At 39.0% G+C, this 25,237-nt stretch overlaps 1 protein-coding gene across 5 annotated transcripts in view; it reads right to left on the bottom strand.

Moving 5' to 3' along the window:
• The window catches only part of kis (chromodomain helicase DNA binding protein kismet), a 252,200-nt gene that overhangs the window by 103,986 nt on the left and 122,977 nt on the right, over positions 1 to 25,237 (bottom strand). For all 5 annotated transcript variants that reach the window (XM_072301409.1, XM_072301419.1, XM_072301422.1 and 2 more), the window contains exons 16-18: positions 19,674 to 19,881; positions 17,821 to 18,016; positions 6,241 to 7,086 (exon numbers count right to left, since the gene is read on the bottom strand). In XM_072301409.1, the coding sequence (XP_072157510.1) occupies positions 6,241 to 7,086; positions 17,821 to 18,016; positions 19,674 to 19,881 (1,250 nt within the window). The remainder of the gene's footprint in view (positions 1 to 6,240; positions 7,087 to 17,820; positions 18,017 to 19,673; positions 19,882 to 25,237) is intronic.

The raw sequence follows: 25,237 nt of genomic DNA, 5'->3' as shown, positions 1-25,237 counted from the left end.
AGTGAAGCGGTTGAATAAAATGCACCGCCGCGGAAAATGCCCTTGGAGACCATAACTTTGGTAACGCCGCGGAGCCGTCTCGTTACGCCCTACGGACAAGCCTGATCCACGAAATTGTAGCATTTTGAATCTTTTATCATTTGGACCGATATGCTTACCTTCTAAAATTGGTGGGAAAAGTTACGAGCAAAAAACCTTAAAACAATGAAATTTTGAACATTTTGGAATTTTTTTGGCAACCTTGTAGTGTGTATATTTTTTATCAGAGAAATTTCGGACCGGGTGGAAAATGACCGTAATTTTATCTACTTTCAGATAAGTTTTGACACACTTACTCGAAAACTCAACGGTTTGGGCGAGATTAGTCGAAAAACATGAGAGAATAGCCGATTTTTGGCCGCTGTTATCGATTTGTAGGGTTTTGGGGGGGAAGGGGGAGTTACAAAAATTTGCCCCCAAAATCTCAAAAATCGTGATGCCCGTGTTGACGGCCCACAAACCTACATTTTGCAACTTCGCAGCCAAAATTTGTATGTGCTTTGTGACAATACGGTAAAAAAGGTCCATACTTACAAGTTTTCAGGAGTCCTAGTCAAGTTCATCACATTTGAAGATGCACATTAAACAGAGCACAGTGCGCTTGAACTCACTTATTATCGACTTTGAATGTACATCAAAAATTAAGTCGGAGGTTGTGGTGGGGTACCCCCTGATGGGTTTTTGGGCAATTTCGGAATAGGTTGTCCTAGCTCCTGGAAAAATAATCGCATTTTTGTGGTTTTTAGGGGTAAAACAGCAGAATTGGCCTTGGGGCGACAAATTAAATCCCCTCTCCCCCATCCTTGCCTTGACCGATCTGAATTTTTAGTACGTTTTAACCTGGTATAAGATGTGACTTTACTGAAATTTTCATGCCCATGCAAAATTTTTTGCCTCCGCGGCAGCATTGCCAAGTTGCGGACACCAAAATATCGAATTTGATGATAAAATGAAGGTTCGAGGTGTGATTTCCTCCAAAATTTCACGAACAATGTGCAATCTGAGAGTTTTTGATTAGAAAAGGTATATTTGAACAATTTAGAGTTGCAGTCTTGTCAGCTTGACGATTTAAAATTCGTCAAAATGACCCGAATCGCGTTGCAACCTCAAGATGTGGATTTTTATTTCCTTCAGCACTGGTCATTACAGTTCTTCTGTACTCTACGCATTTAGGTACCATGAAAATTATGCCATTACTTACTTGATGGGTGCAGCTAACTCAAAAAGAGAGGCCGGATAAAGCAATGAGTCGGGGAAAAACGAGCGGTTTGGGTTGACAGGAAGTTCTTAAATCTACTCCATCCACAGAAAGTAGAATTTGAGAACTTTCTGCCCTCCCCCCCCCCCCAACCTTATCCCTGTTGCTGTCAATACTATGAATATTCTATCTAAAATCTTGCCCTGCAAATTTTTCCCAGAAATATGAAAAATTAAAACACGAATAAAATGAGTGGAAAACGACGATTCAAAGAACGTTTGCAAGTCCCCGAATTCGATCTCCTCTCACAGCGGATTGGATAGTTCGAATCCAGAAAATTACCTTCAACAATTTAAAGAATAAAAAATTTGCAGAGATTACGATAATTTTAAGTTATATTGAAATAAATTTCTTGAGAACAAAAGTAGACGAAACAACGAAATTAAAAATGTTTTGTAAATTTTGTGTCATATAGAGATAACTTTCTGTCAATCCGAACCGCTCGATTTTCCCCGACTCATTGCTTTATCCGGCCTCTCTTTTTGAGTTAGCTGCACCCATCAAGTAAGAAATGGTATTATTTTCATGGTACCTAAATGCATAGAGTACAGAAGAACTGTAATGACCAATTCTGAAGGAAATAAAAATCCACATCTTGAGGTTGCAACGCGATTCGGGTCATTTTGACGAATTTTATATCGTCAAGCTGGCAAGACTGCAACTCTAAATTGTTCAAATATACCTCTTCTAATAAAAAACTCTCAGATTGCACATTTTTCGTGAAATGTTGGAGGAAATCACACCTCGAAACCTTCATTTTATCATCAAATTCGATATTTTGGTGTCCGCAACTTGGCAACGCTGCCGCGGAGGCAAAAAATTTTGCATGGGCATGAAAATTTCAGTAAAGTCACATCTTATACCAGGTTAAAACGTACTGAAAATTCAGATCGGTCAAGGCAAGGATGAGGGAGAGGGTATTTAATTTGTCGCCCCAAGGCCAATTTTGCTGTTTTACCCCTAAAAACCACAAAAATGCGATTATTTTTCCAAGAGCTTGGACAACCTATTCCGATATTGCCCAAAAACCCATCAGGGGGTACCCCATCACAACCTCCAACTTAATTTTTGATGTACATTCAAAGTCGATAATAAGTGAGTTCAAGCGCACCGTGAGAGGGAATACGTGATTCGTATTATTGCAGATTGCAACTTTGGGCAAAAGCGGCTTGTGATAAAATTAATTTAAAATTTATAGTTTGTTTCTCCCATTGTTAATGAGCAGAAAGGAACTGTTTACCGGGTTTCACTCATTAAATTTCCCTGAACTTCAAAATAAGGGCCACCCTACCGTAATAGCCCAGAATGGGAACTTTTGCCTATCCTCCTTCTGCAAATTAAATCCCAGCTATGTTCACTAGGGTGGCCCTTATTTTTGACTTTTTCGAAATTGAATGGATACACATGTGCAAATGGTGCCTTCTGGTGCAAAATGACCAGGAAAAAAAAAAATTTTTAGTGCTGTCGCCGCGCCGGTCTCCGGAAATTACGCCATTGGAGGAAAATCAACCCGTTTGCGCACCTCTTCGCATGGTGGTTCTTACTTTTCGACTTTTCGAAAATCAAATGTATGACCCCCCTAACAGTTGTCGTTTGGTGTGAAAAGAGCCTAGAAAAAATTTCAGCTAGATCGGATCATCCTAAGTGGTGCCGCCGGGGTAGACAAGTCTCCGAGCGGGAACTTCAAGTTCCGGACAATTGCGTTTTTTCGTCGTTCTGCGAATTTTTTTCCCCCCTTTAAAATGTAGCTACGGCTTTGAAACTTTTAGACGGAACACACTGTTTAAGGTTCTTTACTATAAAAATAACGCACTTTACTCTTTCATTCTTAAGATGCTCTTTTTTACCCCTCAAAGTAGCCACATCGTGCGATTTTATTAATTTTTCCTAACGTTCTCCCCCCTGCTATATCACTGAAAATGAATTTCCTCGATAGTTAATATGCCTAGGTTTCTTGAATATGGTTATTTTAAGTACTCAATCCCTAAAACCACAGATTTTTGCAACATGGTCTATTTTGAAGACCTGGAATAACCCATCGGAACCGAAAATTTTGTTGATGAATTGAATTGATGTTGCCGCGGGCTTCTAGTAAATGTTCACACATGTTCAGCCTCACAATATTACACAATTTTTTAACGTAGAATTCGATTTTCACGTCAAGGAATCAATACATCGATTCGCTTTACGGATTTTTCCCGATTTTTCAAGGAACATTGGTGGTTTCCTGCATCGATATTCGTCAGTATTGATTAAAAAAAGAATTAATGTTCCTTGTAAAATCGGGAAAAATCGATAAAGCGATTCGATGTATCAATTTCTTGACGTGAAAATCGAATTTTACGTTAAAAAATTGTGTAATAATAATAGGCTGAACATGTGTGAACACCGACTAGAAGCCCGAGGCAACATCAATTCAACAAGAAAACGGCCAATAATAAGATCGGATATGCTCCCCCCCCCCCCCAAAAAAAAAACTCGGAAACCGTTCCTATGCTCATATTACATTTTTTCTGTGAGCTTCGGGTCATTATAAGCCTCCATTTCAAACTCGGTTCGATGGCCGAATTCACGGCCCAGAACTGAGCAGGCCATTTTGGGAGAGCTTCGTGAAAAATTTGAGAAATGTTCGGTTCTGATGGGTTATTTCAGGTCTCCAAGATTTACCATGTTGCTAAAATCTGTGGTTTTAGTGATCGAGTACTTATAATAGGCCTGTTGCAAACTTTTGCTAGAGCAAAACTAAGTGTTGTTTCTCATAGATAATGCCTCAAAAATCACGATGAGCGCATCGGCACAGTCCGAAATGCACTCATAACTTCACAATCTGCGTAAGAAATTTGCGGTTTTTTGAGCTTCCCGCTTCAAAAACGATACAACAGCACAGGTAAACATTTTATCAGAGTAGTCGTTCCATTGTCGGCAATACTCATCATGGCCGACGCCAATCCGCCAAAGCACGTGTGATGGGACGAGATAACACCTGAACAGGATTAGACCAGATAACAATCGGCGTGTTTACGTTCATATTTTCCTCGCCCACCCTGATTGACCTTGAACTCTCCTCGAATTACTCGCGGAACTGCGCAAGCGTCGGTCATGATAAATATTGCCGACGGTGGAGGGACTCCTCTAACAAAATGTTCACCTGTGCCGTAGTATCGTTTTTGAAGCGGGAAGCTCGAAAAATCGCAAATTTCTTACGCAGATTATGAAGTTATGAGTGCCTTTCAGACTTTGCCGATGCGCTCATCATGATTTTTGAGGCATTATCTATAAGAAACAACTCTTAGTTTTGCTCTAGCAAAAGTTTGCAACACGCCCATAACCATATTCAAGAAACATAGGCATATTAACTATAAAAGACCTATAAAGAGAGGAGAAAAAATTGCTTGGCAATTCATCCTCAACCATTTCTTACAAAAGGAGATACTTAGAAGGGAAAGTAGTCCAAAACATTTAACTTTCGAATTTACCAGGGTTTTTGAGGAGAGATGATCACTCCTCCACTTCTTAGATATTTTGCAATTCATAAGCATATTCTGAACCATGAGAGTAAGATTTAAACATACGTTTCAGGTTTTTAGTGATGTTGAAAATCAGGATGCGAAACCATAACTATGACCATAAGTTCAATAGTTGCTAGACCGATAATTTTGATGTGTACCAATTAGGCTCCATTCACTCAAGCACTGATTTAAGTCCTTGAAACCATACAGATACAGCAAAAAACCACGATCAAATGAAAATACCAGCAAATGCTCAGAGGAGAGAAGAAATTCCTCACTAACTGTTCTTTTACGGTCTGTTCCATTTTATTTCTTTCTGTCCTATTCGCGATCTACAAAATTTGAGTAAATGTCTCTGAAACTCACTTAAAATCTGCGAATACATTAACATGCTGGGTTATTGAAGACTACAAAAAAAAAGTACATTGATGGTGTAGGAAATTAAAAAATGAAAAATTGTAAAAAAGGACCCTGCACACCTCTTATGGGAAGCTGCACCATGAAGGATTGCCTTCTGACTTATGTCATTCGATTCTCCTCAAGATGCTGATCAAAAGTTATAATTGCGCCAACTTTCTACGATGCACCGTTTTCGCAAAAAACCTATGAGAAGATTCAATTATTCGGTGATAAAAAGCCAGAAAGATTCCTCATTTCAGTGCTCGATTGACAAGCGGCTGTGTCTGACAAGGAAATCATGGGGACTCCTGCACCGAGCGGCAGTCTTATCTCGGATTCCGCACGCCGTTTTGCTCGACCACCATCCAAATCAGATTCTTGAGGAGCATAAGAACAGGAAGTCTGAACGTCTACCGGGCAAGTGTGGGAGGGAGATAGCCCCTGAGTCGGCAGGTACAGATAAGAAGACGGACACGCCTTACGTTGTTTCCTTGTTCACATCGGGCCTGTTCTCAAATGCTTTGTTCTTTTTTATTCATAGGCGCCGAATAATTGAATCTTCTCATAGGTTTTTTGCAAAAACGGTGCATCGTAGAAAGTTGGCTCAATTATAACTTTTGATCAGCATCTTGAGGAGAATCGAATGACATAAGTCAGAAGGCAATCCTTCATGGTGCAGCTACCCATAAGAGGTGTGCGGGGTCCTTTAAAAAGCGCCATTAAATTAAAGAGGTTGGGCTGAAGACCACAGATCAAAGTTTTACGGAAATTTCCGATGCTATAGGGGAAACGGGGAGGAAAAAGATCGCAAAATTATCAATGAACGAATCGATTTAAGAAAAAGAGCATGAATTTGCTTTCTACGTACAAGCTTCATCAGAAGAGAGGAAGCTTCTCTTTCTGATTGCCTGATACTTACGCCTCATAATCGTAGAAATTAAGTCACATCAAAGGAAACAAGCGAGAGTGAATCAAGTGACATCTTTTTTGTGATCACAAAAACCAGTTCAAGAGAAAAAAAACAGAAATACTTACAATGACACGAGCACAGTCTTCGACAACTTGATCTGTCCAGCCATCGCGGAATTGATTGTTTTTCAGAATATCTTGCCAACGACCCCAGCCAAAAGTGAGCAAGCCTCTCTCTACTTTGAAGCACTCACTGCGGGCCCAACTACCATAGGCGATTTGACCTTCCTTGGGCATTAAGTCTTCTGGGGATAATTTCAAACTCTTATGTTTTTTGTGCTTCAGTTTACACTTTCGATTACCTCTGCCTCGCCCGACACCAATTGCAGTGTCTTCATCAGACTCACCGGGTCCAGATGATGATTCGAGGTCAGACATGTCAACAACATTCTCATCGTGCCCATATCGTTTGATCTGTGTGCGCCGTCTTGGTTCACTGATCACCAGATTCTTGTCTTCGTCGTTCTCAGTTGTATCAATTTCTGCTTTTTTGGCCCATTTTTTCCAGAAGTCAGGGTCATCAATGTCAATGTCTTGACGAATCCCACTGGAGGCAAAACTTGCTTTAGAGAAAGTTGAACCTTTCTCATTTTCTAATGTGATGACTTGCGTTCGCCGTTCCAAGATCTGATCAATATCTTCTTCGCAGAATTTATCAGCAGCACTGTCTTCCTCCATAATAGCACCATATGCTCCTTTCTTAAGCAAATCTTCTATTTCTTTCTTTGTTAATTGTTTGTTGCCACTAATATCTTTACCCTGAGACGTATTCATACTCTGTAGGATAGCTTTGTCCAACCCTAATTTTAGTGAGGCTTTGTCAAACATCTCTCTTTCATACGTATTTCGGCACAATAATCTATACACTTTGACCATTTTCTGTTGACCAATTCGATGGCACCTGGCTTGGGCCTGAAAAAAAAAAGAAAAAAAGATAGATCCTCGACTCCTGGAACATCAAAAAGGATGAGAATTGTTTCTTCAATTATCATGGGCCTCATGACACTAGCACCTAGACGATTTCAGGAGACCATAGCTACCAACTAATCAAAAAATCAATAGTTTGATTTTGGCTGTCATTTTAAGAAATGCAGTTTTTTAACGAGGTATCAGCCATTCCCATACGACCAAGAAACTTAATGGAGGAGGGTTGGGTGTGGGGAAAGAAATCAGTCCTAATGTTAGCGCCACTACCGGTTTCACACTTGTTAACAATCATCAGGTTGGTATATATACATCCATACATCCTGGTCGTACTGGAAAATTCATACAAAAATAAATGATGGCTGATACCTTGTTTAAAAACTGCATTTGTAATGATATTTGGTTATTACATTTCGTTGATTGCGATTACTTTTGTATCTAAGATTATCCAAGTGTGTTTATATTCCTACTGAATGTTTCTTTATGGATTTAACCAGATGATAGCAATACATAATTTTAATTCTTGCCTTCTTTCAGAAAATTCTTTGTGTCCCAATTCGCTGACAAGGACATGAGCAATTGAGCATGTGAGCACCTGCCATTCCATTCACAGCTCAAGAGAAATGCAAGATTTTCATTTGAGGGTATTTCTGATAAATTACTTCTAGTCCAGTAAACGAAGCATTTTGATGGCCAAAAATTAACCTACAACTGGATTTAGGCCTAATGGATTCTACATACAGGGTGTACCAAAAGTCCGTCCCACCCCTGCTAACTTTTGAACGAAATGAGCTAGGGTGATGAAACTTTGGGAATGTTCCTATCTCAAAGGGGACCATCTTTTGACCCCCCCCCCCCCCCCAAAAGATGGTCCCCTTTGAGATAGGAACATTCCCAAAGTTTCATTACCCTAGCTCAATTCGTTCAAAAGTTAGCAGGGGTGGGATGGACTTTTTGTACACCCCGTATAAGAAGTTGTTTATAGCCAGAAGTCCCATTATCACGAGCCCTAGTTGCTTTAATTTCTAATGTGTAGTTGAATTTAGGCGGCTAAGATTTTACAGGGTGTCTAGTTTTTTTTTTTTCATTTTGGGTAATCCTGATAAAATCCTGATTTTTCCTGAGTTTTGACTACTAAATCCTGATTTCATAATTTTCCAAATTCTGATTTTTTGCAGAGAAAACTTAAAATTTCTGCATCTCAAAGCAGAACTGGAGAGTTAAGTTCTAAGGCGAATGTAACTTAAAAATAGCTCGATAAAAAAATCGATAGGATAGCCTACTTTTCTCAAATTCTGATTTTACATCTGATTTTTCCTCAAATCCTGATGAAATCGGGATTAAATCCTGATAGGATCGGGAAATCCTGATGCTCGACACCCTGTTTTGACTATATCCAGAGGACCTATAATTGAGACTATATCCAGCCGTATGTTAAGTTTTGGCTAAAAATGGGCCCTATATGTCTTCGTTTACTGGACCTTTGGCTGCAGTTTTACTTGCATTTTCTTGACAGGGTGCAAAAAGTACTGCAATACTGACCAACACTTCCCATACACAACATAGAACAATTCACACCACAAAATTTAGAAATAACAATGCTAGAAACTAGCTCTTCGACTTCCTCCATTTTTCCTGATCTCAGGAACTCGCCCAACATGGCTCATTTTTAGAAAAAAATCAACCGAGACAGATATAACAGAGCTCTTATATGCCTCTGAGATTCACACATTAAGTACTTTTCCTTTGGTAAATTTTAAGGAGAAACAAGATGTTGTCACTGGGTCATTTATAAACGAACTCCCAACATCAAAAACATCCCTCAAAGTTGAGGCAGTAACGTAAGGGAATCTCCACGCTACGCTGAGAGTCCCTCGACCATATCCAGTCAAACTAAAATATGCACAGATATGGATTGATTACACTGGCAGGGTGGCCAGGGTCCTAATCTTATGAGTCCTCAAACAATATGGCAACACTGATAATGCATTTAATCTGTATCTGTGCAAGGAGAGTTTGACCAGATGTAAAGTCGAACTTCCACTGTACGCTCGTTCAGTATAACCAGGTTTTCCTCCACTGGCTTCCATATTTCATAACTTTCAAAATCTCCAACTTTGCCAAGTAGTCCAAGGGAATAGATCCAAAAAAAAGCTCCCTGTAGTACGGTGAATGAAGTATGTATGGAAAATGTCTTAATCTCTTTATTTTGATGGACAAGAAAAAAATTTGGATGTTGCCGAGCTCATGTTTGCGTTTAACCCCCCAGATTCAAGATGATGGCCAAAAAAAGGGCCCGGGGATCGAAAATTTTGGAATTTGCCTCAGATGTCGTGATTGGAGTAAACTCCCATATATACGTACAAGTGGCAAGTAAGGTGTCCTTCAGAGGCTTTCTTGGTTCGTAGATCTTGCCTATTTGAGATCGGAAAGTTATTAGAGGTCTATTAAAGCCCCACAAAAGCCATATGGTGGCCAAAATGCCTGCGGCTGCGGAGTGAAATATTTTTTTAAGGTTCCTTTCGTCGAATGAGGGGGTCCTGCTTAAGTTTTAGGGTTGCTGATTCCAAAAATGAGATACTAATACCATAACAAGCCCATAAAAGTTCTCTAAAAAATACAATAGTGGCCCCCATGGCTGCCGCTTAAAGAGAACTTTAGAGAAGTTACCCTTTAAATGATGATGAATTTGCAGGTGTGTTTTGTACTCTGCTGATTCCGAATGCGGTCCAAAATATCAAGAAAATATCTAAAGTGTCCAATGCATACACATACCACGTAATGCCATGAAACGTAGCATGTAAAAACATGCGCATAATGGATACCTTACCTCATGAATTGCCTTACTAGCTCTCATACACCCAAAAATATCGATGATTTTGTTCTGTGTGCTGAACTTGCGGGGATTTCATTAAAAATATCCAGTGTATGATACGAGCCTAAATAAAATATTTCACCCTGCAGCCGTCATTTTGGCCACCATATTGCATCTGTGAGGCTTCGATAAACTTGCAAACTTTCTGATATCATAAGCAAGATCTACAACCCATAAAGTCCTCTGAAGGACACCCTACTTGGTACTTGTGCGTACAGGGTGTCTAGCAAATTTTTCTTTTCATTCTCCCTGACTTTCAAGGTTTTCCCTGACCTATTGAATTTTCTTTCTCCCTGACTTTTCATGACCTTTTACCAAGATTTGCTTTCAGTCTGTACGATGTTTTCCACCCTTCAAAGCGATGGATTACAATTCAAGAATAAAACCTTTCTGCGGTCTTTGGGTGTCATGGTGTCAACGGAGACTCTCGTAAAAAAGATTCTTTTCTTTCTTCCACTATTGCATCAACTTGATCTTTGCTTACTTCAAAAAACTTTATAGACATTTGCAACTTCGGGAATTAAATAAATAGAGGAAGAAATAGTTCTCTTCCGGAGGTGTCGCGGACGCTAAAGGAGGCGTCGCGGATGCTAAAGGAGGCGTCGTGGACACTTCAAAAGGCGTCGCGGACACTTCAAGCGGTGTCGCGGACACTCCCACAGGCGTCGCGGACGCCTAAAACTTGTCGCGGACGCTTCCACAGGCGTCGCGGACACATCCAGAGGTGTCATGGACGCTTAAGAAGGCGTCGCGGACGCCTTAAAGTTGTCGTGGACGCTTCCACAGGTGTCGCGAACACTTCCAGAGGTGTCGCGGATGCTTTAAGCTACGCAACTTAAGGCGCGTCTGTCCGCGGCGTCCTGGACGCCGCGGAGAGACGCCGATAAATCTGTCTAATGATTTTGCGCGGGGACGGCACCTTAGCGGCGGAGAGACGCTGCGGAAAACGCCGATGGAGGACGCTCCGATCTGTCGCCAACAGATCGGAGCGGAGACACCGACAAATTCCGCTCAGTCCGCTGCTTTTCCTACATATTTTCGAATGTGTTCAGTTCGACAAACCCGCGAATCGAACACAAAAGCCGTGAATTGATCGACAAAATCCGTGAATCGTTCGACGAAAGCCGTGAATCGATCGACAAAAGCCGTGAATCGATCGACAAACCTGTGAGTCTATCGACAAACCTGTGAATCGATCGACAAACCTATGAGTCGATCGACAAACCTGTGAGTCGATCGAATTACGTCGATCGGTTCACGTTTTGGTTTTTCGATCGATTCATGTCGATTGACTTGATACCGGTTTTTTTTTTTTGTAATTAATTGTCAATCATTTCTCGTCGATCGATTCACGTTTTTTTCCGATCGATTCACGTTTTTTTCCGATCGATTCACGTTTTTTTCTGATCGATTCACGTTTTTTTCTGATCGATTCACGTTTTTTTCTGATCGATTCACGGTTTTTTCCGATCGATTCATGTCGATCGAATCGACACTAGTCCAGTCAATCTAGCTTTTTACCTCGGACAAATTAGCACAAACTTTTCCTTTGGTATATAGGGTCTCTAGGTACCCAATAAGACAGAAAAAAAAGTTTACCAAAAAATTCCACCGGGAAAGTGGTCAAATCGCAGTTTTTCAAAATGGCGGCTTACGGCAATTTTCAAAGAGGACGTACATACGGATTTCCCTTTATAACTCAAAAATAATGCGTCAAACCAAAAAAATTTGGCATTAGTTTGAAAGATCATAAAATTTTGATTAAGAATCATATACAAAACTTAGGCTTTTCTTATTTTTTTCTTTCCGAATTTTAATATTTAAAAACAACAACCGGCAAAATCTGCTGAAAATTCACGATTTCTCGCGTTCTTGACCAATTTTAGGTCAAAATAATTAATTTAAGGTTAAAAACAACGGCACCACTGAAAAGTACGCTAAATTTTACATAAGTATACCCATTCATTTTACCTTTTCATCTTATATGACCTCATTGTGAGACGAATCATTCTAAAGCATGAAGTCAATATTCAACTACAAATTCAGCTGTTTTTTTCCGTTTCCAGCGCTTTTGATCAATTATTTTTCGACAAAAGTATAACTTATATATACTTTTTAGAAAGGTAATGAAATTGCAAGACAAATAACACCCTGGTTTTCATTTAAATTTTACAACATGTACCTGAAAAGCGTATTTAAGGGAATTACGCTAAAAACTGATTTCTCTAGAAATTTCAGAATTTCAACGATTTTCGGCTTTTTGACAGCTGGAAACTGAGGATCTGATTCAACGACGGTAATCATCGTTTAGAGCATAAAATTTCCAACAAATTGCATACCTGAAATTACTGGTTTGAATTTTTTAAAGAGGGTTAGATATGGCGTTAAAGTTGTCTATTGGAAAATCCGGCTGCTCGGTTACGAACCACTTTCTTAACATATACTCAAAATTTTTAAGTTTAGTAATTTTTGTTTGAAGTAAATTTTATGGTACCAATGTAATAGCACATGGAAGTTAAAAAAATGTCCATAAATAAATTTTTTAAGGAATTTAAGTGTACTTAGAAGCCAATTTTTGAGACGGTGAAAATTTACAAATTATTGAATAATAAGGCTTTTTCTCAGGTTTTTGTGGTTTTTCATGGCTGCAAACAATTTTTTTCATCAAACCATGGTAATCATCAAAAAGCTGATAAAATTTTATGTAAGAAATGTACCTTTATTTGAATTTTGGCGTCTCTCGTGAAAATGCGGAGGCAATGTTGAAAAAAATTGCAATTTGCCCGAAAAAAATTTTCCCGCGATTTTTCTTATTTTTTACGTGTTAAAAAGAGTTTAAGAAAAAAAACAAGGTAAGAAATGAAAAGTTCATAAAATTTTCTATAACATAGGGCTAGTGAAGTTTGCCGTAAAGTCTTTTTGAGGGGTCCTAGCACTGAATTTTGGTTTAAAAAGAGTTAAAAAAAAATTGATGAAATTTAATTTTTTAGTTATTTTTGAGATTTTATCGCTTTAAAATGAGCTTTAAAGTTAAAATGAATGATGTAACTGAAAAGTACGTTAAATTTCGGTCTAGAAAAGTGTGTTCAACATCCTTTCAAGTAATTATATTTGCCGGTAGGATAATTTCTTCTGGGATCAAAACTGACACTTTTCTGAAAAAAGTCCATTTTTAGCTCCATTTTTCTAATTTTTAAGCATTTTAGAGGGGTCTGATCAAAAAACCACTGTAACCACGTGAAATTACATAAAATTTACAATAAGATTAGGTACCTTGTTTCAAAAATTTCGATATTTTTTGTGTTTGACACGGCTTTATTTAAAATTGTCAAAAATGGCAATATTTACAGAAAGTTGATTTTCTATGCTAAGCACCATCCCTTTATTGGATTGGGTTGTATAATGAAGGCAGCTCGGGGAGCGGGTCTTTTTGCGTTGGAGGAATCAATACTAAAACTAATAATTATAATAAATTCAATACAACATTGGAAGTTTGGAACCTTTGGGCGGTCAACTCTAGCGAAAGCGCAAATAAGGATTAAAACGCGAGTACAGGTACGCGGGAGGGGGATGTCAACAGGGGAGACGGGTAGCACCTGTGCTTTAGGTGACGTAACACAGGCTTGTGTGACTTTATGCCCGGCTTTTCTTCAGAATGAAAAGTTCATTAATTGAAAGTTTACCGACCTGCCTCCTGTCGTCTGCTTTTCGGTCGCTACGAGAAAGGAATCGAACTCAATCTTCAACGGGTGAGTAAAATCAAAGTATTGATTCTACTTCTACATTTTTCTAAAATCTGTATTGTGTTATAATAAGTCCAGAATGAACCTTTCAATATATTCAATAAGTATGCGGGCCTGCTTGCCTATGTCGTTTACTAAATAAGATGTGAGATCTGGTTCACCGAGATCAGGAAGCCTGTTGCTAAAGCCAATTGTAAATCAATGAAACATGATAGCAAAAAGGAAGCGGAAAATGAAGATAATTAGTAATTCAAATAGTCCTTTCCGAAATTGCTTAACTGATGTAAGAATGAAAAATTCCCCTCTCTTTCCTCCACCGGATTATTAATCAATCTATCAATGCAACAGGGAAACAATGAATCGATTCTGATGCTTAGTAAAAGAGAATAGGTAAGGGTTTTCGAGAACTCGTTGGCTTTGAATCTCAACTAAGAACTTAAAGTAATGACATATTGTGAGGAAGTAAATGTTCAAAACAACTTGGGTATGAAAGTTGAAAAGGCCGTTTTCTCTGGAATTGCCTTTATAATTTTGTTGCATCTTAGAGAGTAGGTATTCTTCGATGAGGTAAAATAGTGCGTGTCATCCTCAGCTTATGAGAGCATTTTTAAAAGAATTTTCGCGGTAATGTGATTTGTAAGAACCCAAATCATTTTAATACACGACAATTTATACAATCAAATATTCTTTAGCTTGCCATAGACCAAATAAAAATTTAGTTGATATTTTATTTCATTACTCACCTTTATATTTCTCAATTTGTGTCAATTAAATATTCGACGTTACTGAAAAAATTGCATTTTCACATTTATATCCTCAATGGGGGGGGGGGGGGGGGAGGGGCTTGAAGGACAAGGCGCATAAGTGCAGTTTTCGCTATTTCGACAAAAACGTGTTAAAAGTTTATAAATTATATGAAGCCTCATGGCGGAGAGAAAGTTCCAACTCACATGTTGATGCTTAAAAATTGGATTTTATCAGTGAATTTTTCACAGAATTTATTTCAAACCTAGATTTAGTTGAAGTCACTAATATGTCGATTTTTTCGAAAACTGCACTTATGCGCCTTTTCCTTAAGCCTCTCAATTACTTTTTTACCCTTTCTTATTAACTTTTTATGTCATCAAACCGAAACCGACAAACTTTGGTAAAAATACCGGGTAATACTAAGTTTCTTGAAAATAAGTCGATAAACAGGTATGTTACAAATTAAGGCCGCCATCTTTTTTCCGCCATCTTCTTGCCGACATCTTGAATTTTGATTTTGACTACAATTAATATCAAATTCAAAATGTACAGGTCAAAATACCAGGGTTTACTGAGTTTCATGAAAATCAGGCGATAAACAAGTAGTTTCCAAATTATGGGCGCCATCTTTAATTTTTAAAAATTATGGCCACCACCTTCTTCCCGCCATCTTTGATTTCAATTCTGGTTAGAACCAACACCGAATTCAAATTCTCTAGGTCAAAATACAGGGTTTTACTAAGTTTCATGCAAATCAGTCGATAAACAGGTATCTAACAAAGTACTGCCGCCATCTTCTTTTCCGCCATCTTGAATTTTGATTCAGACTGAAAGTAACGTCAAATTCGAATTTCCTAGGTTTCCTATACTGAAATACACCAAATTTCATGAAAATCTGCCGACAAATAGATGTTTTGCAGTTTTTTTCTTAGAATCTTTAACTGCGATAGTCTAAACGGTGAACGAATCAGATAAGCCCCCCCCCCCGGGGTCCACCATCCCTCTAAGTGCTTCTCCCTTTACTATGTACCATGGCTATCAAATTAATAACAAAATTTGTTTCAAAAATAGTCGAATATCCGGGAAAAAGGTTCACACTGATCGAAATTCCAGCCAAAATTTACAAAAAGTAAAAAATGTCAAATTTGACACCATTCCATAAAGGCCCTATAAAGGTCTTTAACCTTCAGTTAAATTTTGATGTAATATGTGTTTTCAAAAGAAAATTTCATGCTCTTTCCAATGGTACCAACAGCTTTGAGAGAAAAAATTCTTCCATTGCTGTATCTTAAAAGTTACAAACCAAACTTGAAATTTCAAGAAAATTCTAGTCTTTTTTTTTCGGTGTCTGACCTCGTAGCTCGGCACCAACAAGTCAAAATTAAAAAAACTAATATATATTCGTGAGCAGAATTTTATACTCTAAAAAAACGACAGGAATGATTTTTTTCACTGGATGCACTAGAATCACGCAAAATCGGGAAAACGGTGACGAAGTCAACAATCAATTTATCCGTTATTTCAGACGGCCGCCATTTTGTCATACTCAATTTTGACTGTGTTCCCGAGGGGGGCTAATGGTAAACTTTTTTTGGGGGGCTCTAGACATGTTTTGGAGCGCTTTAAAACACAAGAGAAGTTTGTGCTAATTTGTCCGAGGTTAGACCCTTTTTTTGGCTAGATTGACTGGACTACACCGCTTTTTTAATAATTTGTCCATCGAATCGGTGTCGATCGATTCACGTTTTTATTTTTCGGTCGATTCTTGTCGATCGAATCCACACCCTCCTAAAAAAAAAAGCGCCTCCAGCCATTTTCGCGGCTCAAAGCATACTGTCCGATCAACGAAAATTCGAGAAATTGACAGCGGACAGAGCGGAAAAAATCCACAAATTCCGCTCCTAAGGTGCCGTGCTCCGAAATGTGAGCGTCTTCTCGCCCTCGACTCGGTAGCAGCATTTTCCGCCGGCGTCCAGGACGCCGCGGACAGACGCGCCTTAAGTTGCGTAAGGCGTCATGGACGCTTCAAAAGTCGTCGCGGACACTACCAGAGGCGTCTTGGACGCTTGGAAGGCGTCGTGAACGCTTTACAAAGGCGTCGCGGACACTTTCAGAGGTGTCGTGGACGCTTAAGGAGGCGTCACGGACGCCTTAAAGTTGTCGCGGACGCTTGCACAGCCGTCGCTGACACTCCCAAAGGTGTCGCAGACGCTGAAGGAGGCGTCGCGGACGCTTTAAAGGCGTCGTGGACGCTTCAAAAGGCGTCGGGGGCACTTCCAGAGGTGTCGCGGACGCTAAAAGAGGCGTCGGGGACGCAACACAGCGATAGAGAGAGGGAGCACCACTAGTCAGCACCATAGAATAAAGAGACTACACTATGTAGTCTCTTTATTTACGTCAGCACTAACGGTTCAGATGGCACCTCAGACCAGGAGAGAGTGCTGCACGGCTAAGTATCGAAGCGCCGTGAAGTTATTAAAAAAATCGCGATCTTCGACGGGAGTTCGCTTCTCTCCCGGTTCTGTGTTTTTCTTCCCTGACTTCCCCTGACTTCTCCCGGACCAATTTCATCTCCCTGACTTTCCCTGACTTTCCCGGTCGCTAGACACCCTGGCGTACATATCAGAGTTTTGACCATATCGTGAAAATTATGGTGGCCATCTTGGATTTTAGGCATACTTTAGAGCCGGAAAGGATTTTAACCTCAAATTCGGATTGTACGACAAATGTTTACTCCTATCACAACATCTAAGGCAAATTCCAAAATTGTCAACCCTCAAGCCATTTTGGCAGTCATCTTGAATTTGGGGGATTAGACGCAAACATGAGCTTGACACCATCTAAATTCGTTTCTTGCCCACCAAAACGAAGAGATTAAGACATTTTCTAAACTTCTTCACTTACCATTCCACGGAAGTACATAACAACGGGACTACTGGCTTATTAGCTCTTTATAAACTCCAAAAGTTTAGAATTACTTTACTTATGGACAAAGTTTCCACCTGGATTTTTGGTCTTTCGATTACACTGCTGAGCCAAAGCACTATTTGCAAAAGCCCGTAACTTTCCAAGTTTCTCAGACCACTGGAAGCCCTACAACAACAACTTCAACTTTGATAGCTTTATTGAGCTTAGGAGCTCATTCTAAAGAAAACCAGTAGCACCATCGTTTTTCTCAAAAAGAAAACCTTTCAAAAAGAGAAAAAACGTAAATCACAAATTCCAAACTCATGCAAATTACAAATATTTCATATTGAAATTCTCCTTGATTATTTATTGGAATATACTCGAAATGAAGACTATCACCCTGGGGTTGAGGCAATGAACCTAATGTGGAAAAACTAAAAAATGAATTACCTGTAGGTCATTTTGCGGATTCCAATCACTATCGTATATAATAACAGTGTCTGCAGCAGTCAAGTTAATACCAAGACCACCAGCTTTGGTACATAGAAGAAATACAAATCTGTCTGAATCAGGTTTGCAATACCTATCAATGGCTGCTTGCCTCAGATTGCCTCTGATACGACCATCAAGTCTTTCAAAAGGGTATCTGAAAAGGTAAATAAACGGGTGCAGGAACAATAAGTTTGACAGTGTATATTTTCGAAACTACTCAACCGATTTAAAAAAACTGAAGACTGTTTTAAAGCTCATACTATCTAGAATTATTTTACAGAAGCACATGATCCTAAATTAACAGACGCTTTTGAGTAAATGAATCTGCTAAATAAATAATTATACGTGGTTTTAACAGAGATCGACTTCGAATGGGTATTTGTCTAATTGATTTTAATTTTTCAGGAGTTAGAGGATAGATGAAAAAAAGTAAATGTTAGTATGAATAATGTACCTTGTATTAGGTTCAAATAGTAAGCAAAAAGTTTTAATATTCGCTGATATCGTCATCGGAGAGATCAGAGGGCCCTTATTGCCCATCGTCACCTGGAACGCTGTTTTTGAAAAGGATGTTTAACCAGGTCCTCGCCTCTTCATTCAAAAACTCATAGAGAGCTCTGACATCTGCTATTTTGGCCGGTTTCAAAGGTGGAAGAGTTGCTTGTGGGGGTTTTATATCCAACTCTTGACGGGTAATATCGGCATTCTTCCAGTACTGGAAGTCCTCAAAATCGGGATTGTACGTCTTAGAGGCTGAAATAGTTCCGTCTGGCTTGTATTTCAGCATGCAATATTTTTGAAGAGTAAAGCAACTATGCTTCTTCGTCGGTTTTCTCTTAAAAAAAGGACGCAATACAGTTTCCCATTCTTTAAAAAGCGATGGGTCCCACGTGCTCCAATAGGGGAAAGGCTTTTCTCGACTTTTCGCAATGATTTTCAGATACTCCGCAGCAGTCTGAATAATGGGTAATTTTTTCAACTTTTTACCGTAAATCCCGAAATTACGATCGCAAATTGAGTAACTGTGCCCGCGAACAGGGTAAACATGCAGTATTTCGACGGCATACACTTCCGAAAACCAAGCACAAAAGCACATAAGCAAGAAGTTCTTATTTTGGCCACCACATGCGTCACTTAATAAAATTGCGCGTTTAAATGGCTCACGGTCCATGAGTTCGATCAGAGAACGACACACTAAAGAAATGACTTAAAGACAGACATTTAGGTATAAGTACAAAGGTCATTTAGATAGAGGGTTTCCCTATTTTTATTTTCAGGAAGTGGCAAAATTTAAAAAAATTAATACACCTTTGAGGGGTTTTTGCTCTCAACTTTTTAACAGTATATTAGTTTCGTGTTTTACCCAAACTAATAGAATATTAGTTCAGTTTTTTTACCAAACAGTCTCATAGAAATTAACTTTGTTCACTGCCACTGTGAAAAATTTCCTGCAACCTTATACAGAAGGCACATAAAGGTTTGATTTTTTGGTAAAATTTCTTAGAAACTACATAAATCCTATAGGAAAAACAATTTTGCCATTGGAACGTAATATTTTGGGTCTTATAAAAACCCACGTTCTGACAGAAAGATAACCACTCTATTTAATGAATATATGAATTAGGAGTTAATCCTCAGACTCGAGAGATGATCCTCGGAATTGAGAGATAACTAATGTAATTTAATAAGTAAAGAAAGTACAATCTAATACTTTCTAGCCACATTTGCTGGTAAGTAAGAGCACCCTTCTTTATGAAAACTAAATGGAATAATGTCTTTAATACTGGAGTAGACAAGCAGTCAGTACTTACTTTCGATACATTAGATAATCCTCAAGGATGTCAAGACACCTGACCATTTGACTAAAAATCAAAACCCTATGACCATTACTCTTTAGTTTGGGTAATAATTTATCGATCAAGACCATTTTACCAGATGAGTTAATGAGTGCTTTGAAATAAGCATCAGGATCCTCTCCATGAGAGAGACGATAATCGAACTGGATTTGATCTTCAGCACCTGTGAAACATATTTTACATTCCAATGAGATACTTTATTGAGTTAAACAAACTTAACTGTAAATTGGAACAGTAACATACTGGGTGATCAAAATGACTGAAAAGTGGGTATAATTTTTGAACAAAAAAAGATAGAAGGTTGTGGTTTGTGGCATTCTTCATCATTCAAGAAGGGACATTTTTCGATGGGGGGGGGGGTTTCTTGGTGGACCCCCCTGGGGGGCAACTTTTAAAATTCAAGTAGCAACCCCAATTTTTTTAGACATGGTTAGAAAGAACTTGAAAAGGCAAGAAGAATGGCGAAAAATAATTGAAATCAGTTCACTCCCTCAAAAGTTATAGCCGGTCAAAATTTTAAATTGACCACCTTTCAAAAAATCGCCGTTGAGCTCCAATTATCGAAAAAACAAAAACAAACCAGGAATGAAAAGTTTGAAAAGTGCCTTTTAGGAAAAGGAAAAACAACTGACGTTATCACAAGTTCCGATGGCATTGTTTCAAAACAAAATTTCGGAAAATTCAACGTGGCGGCAAATTTGAGGAAACGCTAAAAATGAAAATTCCAGAAACGGTTATCTCTCAAATACCCTCTAGTTTTAGGAAATCAAAGGCATCAACTTTAATTCCTTTATTTGGCCAAGTAAGAGCAATAATTTGCTGACTTTAAAGTTGTCAAGCGGGGCGCCTTCAATCGTTGGAGTATGCAACACCACAGGATTAAGTGTGCTGTCAAAAAATGAAGCCGATGTGAAAAAGCGCTCCTCCTTTGGGATGCTTCAGAAATTTTCAAGGTCCTCCTCCAAAGCAGCAAAATTAAGTACGATTAAATAAAACCAATTAATATTTTACAACTTCATTTGTCAAATGACTAGATACCAAGTTAAAAAAAAACAAAAATCCGTGAAAGTGGAAACAGTAGTTTTACTTGAATCGAGAATAATCTGATAATTGCAATCTAAATCAGAATGCAGTATGATCAAGGGAACTTAGCATACTGATTTCAGCTTCGTAAATTGTGTCACCGATCAGGTAGTGCATCAGATGTTACCTAAAAAGATCGGTGCCTCAAATCGTGAGTTTGAGATATTCTCAACTCAGATAATAATCAAAAGTAAAGCGGTGTTTTAGGAATTGAAAGCGCAGCAGATATCCTCCTTGCCAATTAGGAGTGCCAGGAGTTAGAGCATTAAAATTATTCTTGGATTTTTAATTTTCAGAGAGAGAAATGTCAAAAATGTCAACCGCCCCCACCCCATCAGGATAAACCATTTTTTTTTGGCTCCCCAAGTTTATGGGTAGAAATTGCTCAATTTTTCTTTTCTTCTTTTTATCGTTAAATGAGGAGGAGGACCTTGAAAATTTCTGAAGCATCCCAAAGGAGGAGCGCTTTTTCACATCGGCTTCATTTTTTGACAGCACACTTAATCCTGTGGTGTTGCATACTCCAACGATTGAAGGCGCCCCGCTTGACAACTTTAAAGTCAGCAAATTATTGCTCTTACTTGGCCAAATAAAGGAATTAAAGTTGATGCCTTTGATTTCCTAAAACTAGAGGGTATTTGAGAGATAACCGTTTCTGGAATTTTCATTTTTAGCGTTTCCTCAAATTTGCCGCCACGTTGAATTTTCCGAAATTTTGTTTTGAAACAATGCCATCGGAACTTGTGATAACGTCAGTTGTTTTTCCTTTTCCTAAAAGGCACTTTTCAAACTTTTCATTCCTGGTTTGTTTTTGTTTTTTCGATAATTGGAGCTCAACGGCGATTTTTTGAAAGGTGGTCAATTTAAAATTTTGACCGGCTATAACTTTTGAGGGAGTGAACTGATTTCAATTATTTTTCGCCATTCTTCTTGCCTTTTCAAGTTCTTTCTAACCATGTCTAAAAAAATTGGGGTTGCTACTTGAATTTTAAAAGTTGCCCCCCAGGGGGGTCCACCAAGAAACCCCCCCCCCCCATCGAAAAATGTCCCTTCTTGAATGATGAAGAATGCCACAAACCACAACCTTCTATCTTTTTTTGTTCAAAAATTATACCCACTTTTCAGTTACTTTACGGACACCCGGTATGAATTTTTCCTGCATTTTCCAAATTCAGTATAACCTCGACTATCCAACACTTGAGTATCCGAAACTTGATTGACTAACACTTGTTTTTCTATCGCTGAAGAGAGACATTCCTGGACACAGCTTACAGAAACCAGTTTTTTTTGGGAGGGGGGGGGGGGAATTGAATATGTGGGAATTTTGTACTTATATCAATTTAAATAACCATGTTTTGTAAATAGAAGAGAAAAAGGGGCGAAGTTAGTGGTTCCCGGTTACAACAGAGCCTGAAATAACATTTTTTCAGTCTTTCTATGGTAGTTTCAACTTTCCCACATCTGGACCGCAGCTTAGTATCGGATAATCAAGAATCTTCTGAACATAGTCCAATCGATGGGCAGATTTGCCTTGCAAAAATTGTGGTAGGAACAGTGTTCGAAACTCACCTTTGAGTTTTAGGAGCTATGTGGCGCATCAAGCTTGATTTTTAGGCACCATTGAAAATTTTTTAGGGGCCAAATACACTTTTTGCCTATATATTACAGCGCACTCAGTGAAGAGTTAGACGCAAGATGTTTTCGTAACAGAACTAATGAGTAGCTGTAACTTGGGGAAGACAAAAGCACTAAGAATAAAATTACGAAGAATAGAAAAAGCAAGCTTTCACTTGTAGTGCTGAAAATTTTGAGTTTTTTCAATTCAAATAGATTCGTTTTTCTTTCTTTATGTGACTTCTTATGAAAATCCAGATTTTTAGGGGGCAATTTTTAGGGGCCACGTTGGCGCAGAGCCTTCATTTTTTAGGCGTCATGGCCGATTTTTTAGGCGTATTTGGCGCGTTGACGCCTGTGAGATTCGAACACTGGGTAGGAAGCTTTAAGAGTGATTCCCATGCATTATTTGGCATTGAATGGGAATTACAACTTCCCACCAAGATCTGCCCGGGAACATGACCATTCTTAAAATTAGTACTGATTTTTCTGCCAAGATGATGTATTTTTCTCTTTCATTCATTGGCACACAAATGGGAAATTTGTGTCGGTTGCTTTTTCAGCCCCCCTTCAGAATCCACTAGTTTTGATCACATAAGGTATTAGATTCACTAAGAACAAAAATGTTATGTACGCAAAAGAAAATACAAAACAAAAACCAGCTTAAGATGATCACTGAATAAAAAACTTGGAGGCTTGCTACTTTTCCAAAACAAGATGCAACAGGTTGGTGGAAGGCAACGCTTCGATTGATTTGAGTTCATTTTTTTACTTTCTCAGAGAGTTAAACGCGGCGAAGGTTCCTTGCCAGAAGGCAGGGTCAATAGTGTGGTCATTCTCCAACGGATCTGTGCAGCAGCCATTTTGGATGACCTAGGGACGCATGTTTAAATGGGAGCTCAGAACACGCGACTTTGAGAAGAAATGAATCAGTGAATTCGAAAACACACCAACTCGGGTTCTTTTCGATTTTCACTTTTTTACGGTTTAGTAACACTTGTGGATATAAGCATCTGCACGCAAAAGGAAATTTCGAAATTGCAATCGGAAGTGCTCGAAACAGCGACGGGAAAAGGGAAAGATCGAAGTATTTCATTGGAAATACCAATTTTTGGCCATTTCAAGGGAAACGGGTGACCATCTGATTTTGCGGTTTTCCTTTTTCCGTTCAGTATACCTTGTACCAACAAGTTATATAAATATTCAAGCGTTATTCAGGTCGAAAAATATACATTTTTCAGGGCAGGCTATGAAAAATCAGTATCTGAAAGTCGGTGAGGACGAAAACACACCAACTCGATAATTTTTAAACGCTTAATTCTCTGTCATCAAACATGGTGTATCGATTTCAACTTGGTGCTTTACAGAGTCTCTGAGCACTTGTCCTTTGGCACCAAAAAGGTTTTTCTTAAACTAACTTCTTCGCCCGCTGCGCAGTTTTAGGTGTTTCCTGAACAATTTTTTTTTTCGGAGTTGGTGTGTTTTCGAACTCACTGATTCAAATACGCAGCTCATTGATATTGTTTAGAAAAATTTCAGAAAATTCTTGTGAACTAAAACGCAATCTCTAGTTTTCAAAAATGCAGGAATTACACATGATGGGTGGTGGTAGCCACTTTCGGACAAGATCTAAGCCCGACAACAATGAGAGTGGTCTGAAGAAAAAAGTGGCAGCCACCCATGGACACACCTTACTCCCTTAATCTGAAAATTGAGTTGGATTCCACTGGAATTTAGAGAAAACGGCGTCACCGATTCCGACGATCTTAGGATCTACGGACGCAGCTTAATTGGGGCTTCAGACCGATGACAAGTTTTGTGGGATCCATTGAGTTTGTAAACGTTATGAGCACTTTAAGGCCCAAAACGACAAAAATTTTTCCTAGCATGAAAAGAGCGCGAATAGAGGTTGTTCCAAAAACGCCGATTTTGCCCCCCCCCCCTCTGGATTTGGCCCAAACTTTGCTTAGATGTTGTACTAAGTGTCCCTGATGCTTGGGCAAAATTTCAGCCCCCTCGGATAATTAGAGGGGAGGGGGCAGGGGGCAGGGGGGCAAAGTTGCAATTTTTTCAAAACTTTAAAAATTGATATCTCGCAAACAGTTTGAGTGTAAGTGTTGCGGTTTGCGCTAAAAAACGTTAAAAAATATTCTCTACAAGAATATTAATGTTGTTTGCACGGTTACGTAATTAATCGTAGTCATAAATCGATTTTTCGGATTTTGAAGGTTCGACTTTTTTTCGTTTTCCGTCTCTCCTCTCCAGGCGATCGTTGCTACGTGAATAAAAACCTGTAGAGGTAATTTTCCATAAAATTCTGCATCTGCCACACTTTGTTTAACCTTGGGGAAACGATTCATTCTTGAATTATAGCGATTTTTCTGCGCGTTCCCGGTTACGCGCGGGCTGCATATCGGCGGCGCTCCATCCCGCTCGGGCAAGGCAGAGGTTGTTTCACCACCATAGGGCCTTATATTCACGCTGTAGGCTGTAATTATGGATATTTTCTCCTCCCCTTACCTTTCCCCTCCAATATATATTTTTTTATACTTCGTTATACAGGGTGTCCCAGACCGCCCGTACCAGGTCTTTTTCTCGGCTAGTTTAGGTAGTACGAAGTGGGGTTGAAGAGGGAATTGACCCCAAAGAATCCGAATTTTAATGTCCGGTAACCCCCCATGCCCCCCTTGAGGAGGTAATGAGGGGGTCACGATCCCAAAAGTCGGGGTCCCCGATAGAATTGCGATTTGATTGCATTAAAATTGGAAAGGACGAAATTTATCACCTGAGATTGACTCCTAAGAATCCAAAGTTGGACCACT

Source organism: Bemisia tabaci, chromosome 1 (assembly GCF_918797505.1).
Source record: "Bemisia tabaci chromosome 1, PGI_BMITA_v3".
Lineage (NCBI taxonomy): Eukaryota > Metazoa > Arthropoda > Insecta > Hemiptera > Aleyrodidae > Bemisia > Bemisia tabaci.
Note: the sequence above shows the minus strand (reverse complement) of the source record. Positions and strands in the feature narration are given on the sequence as shown.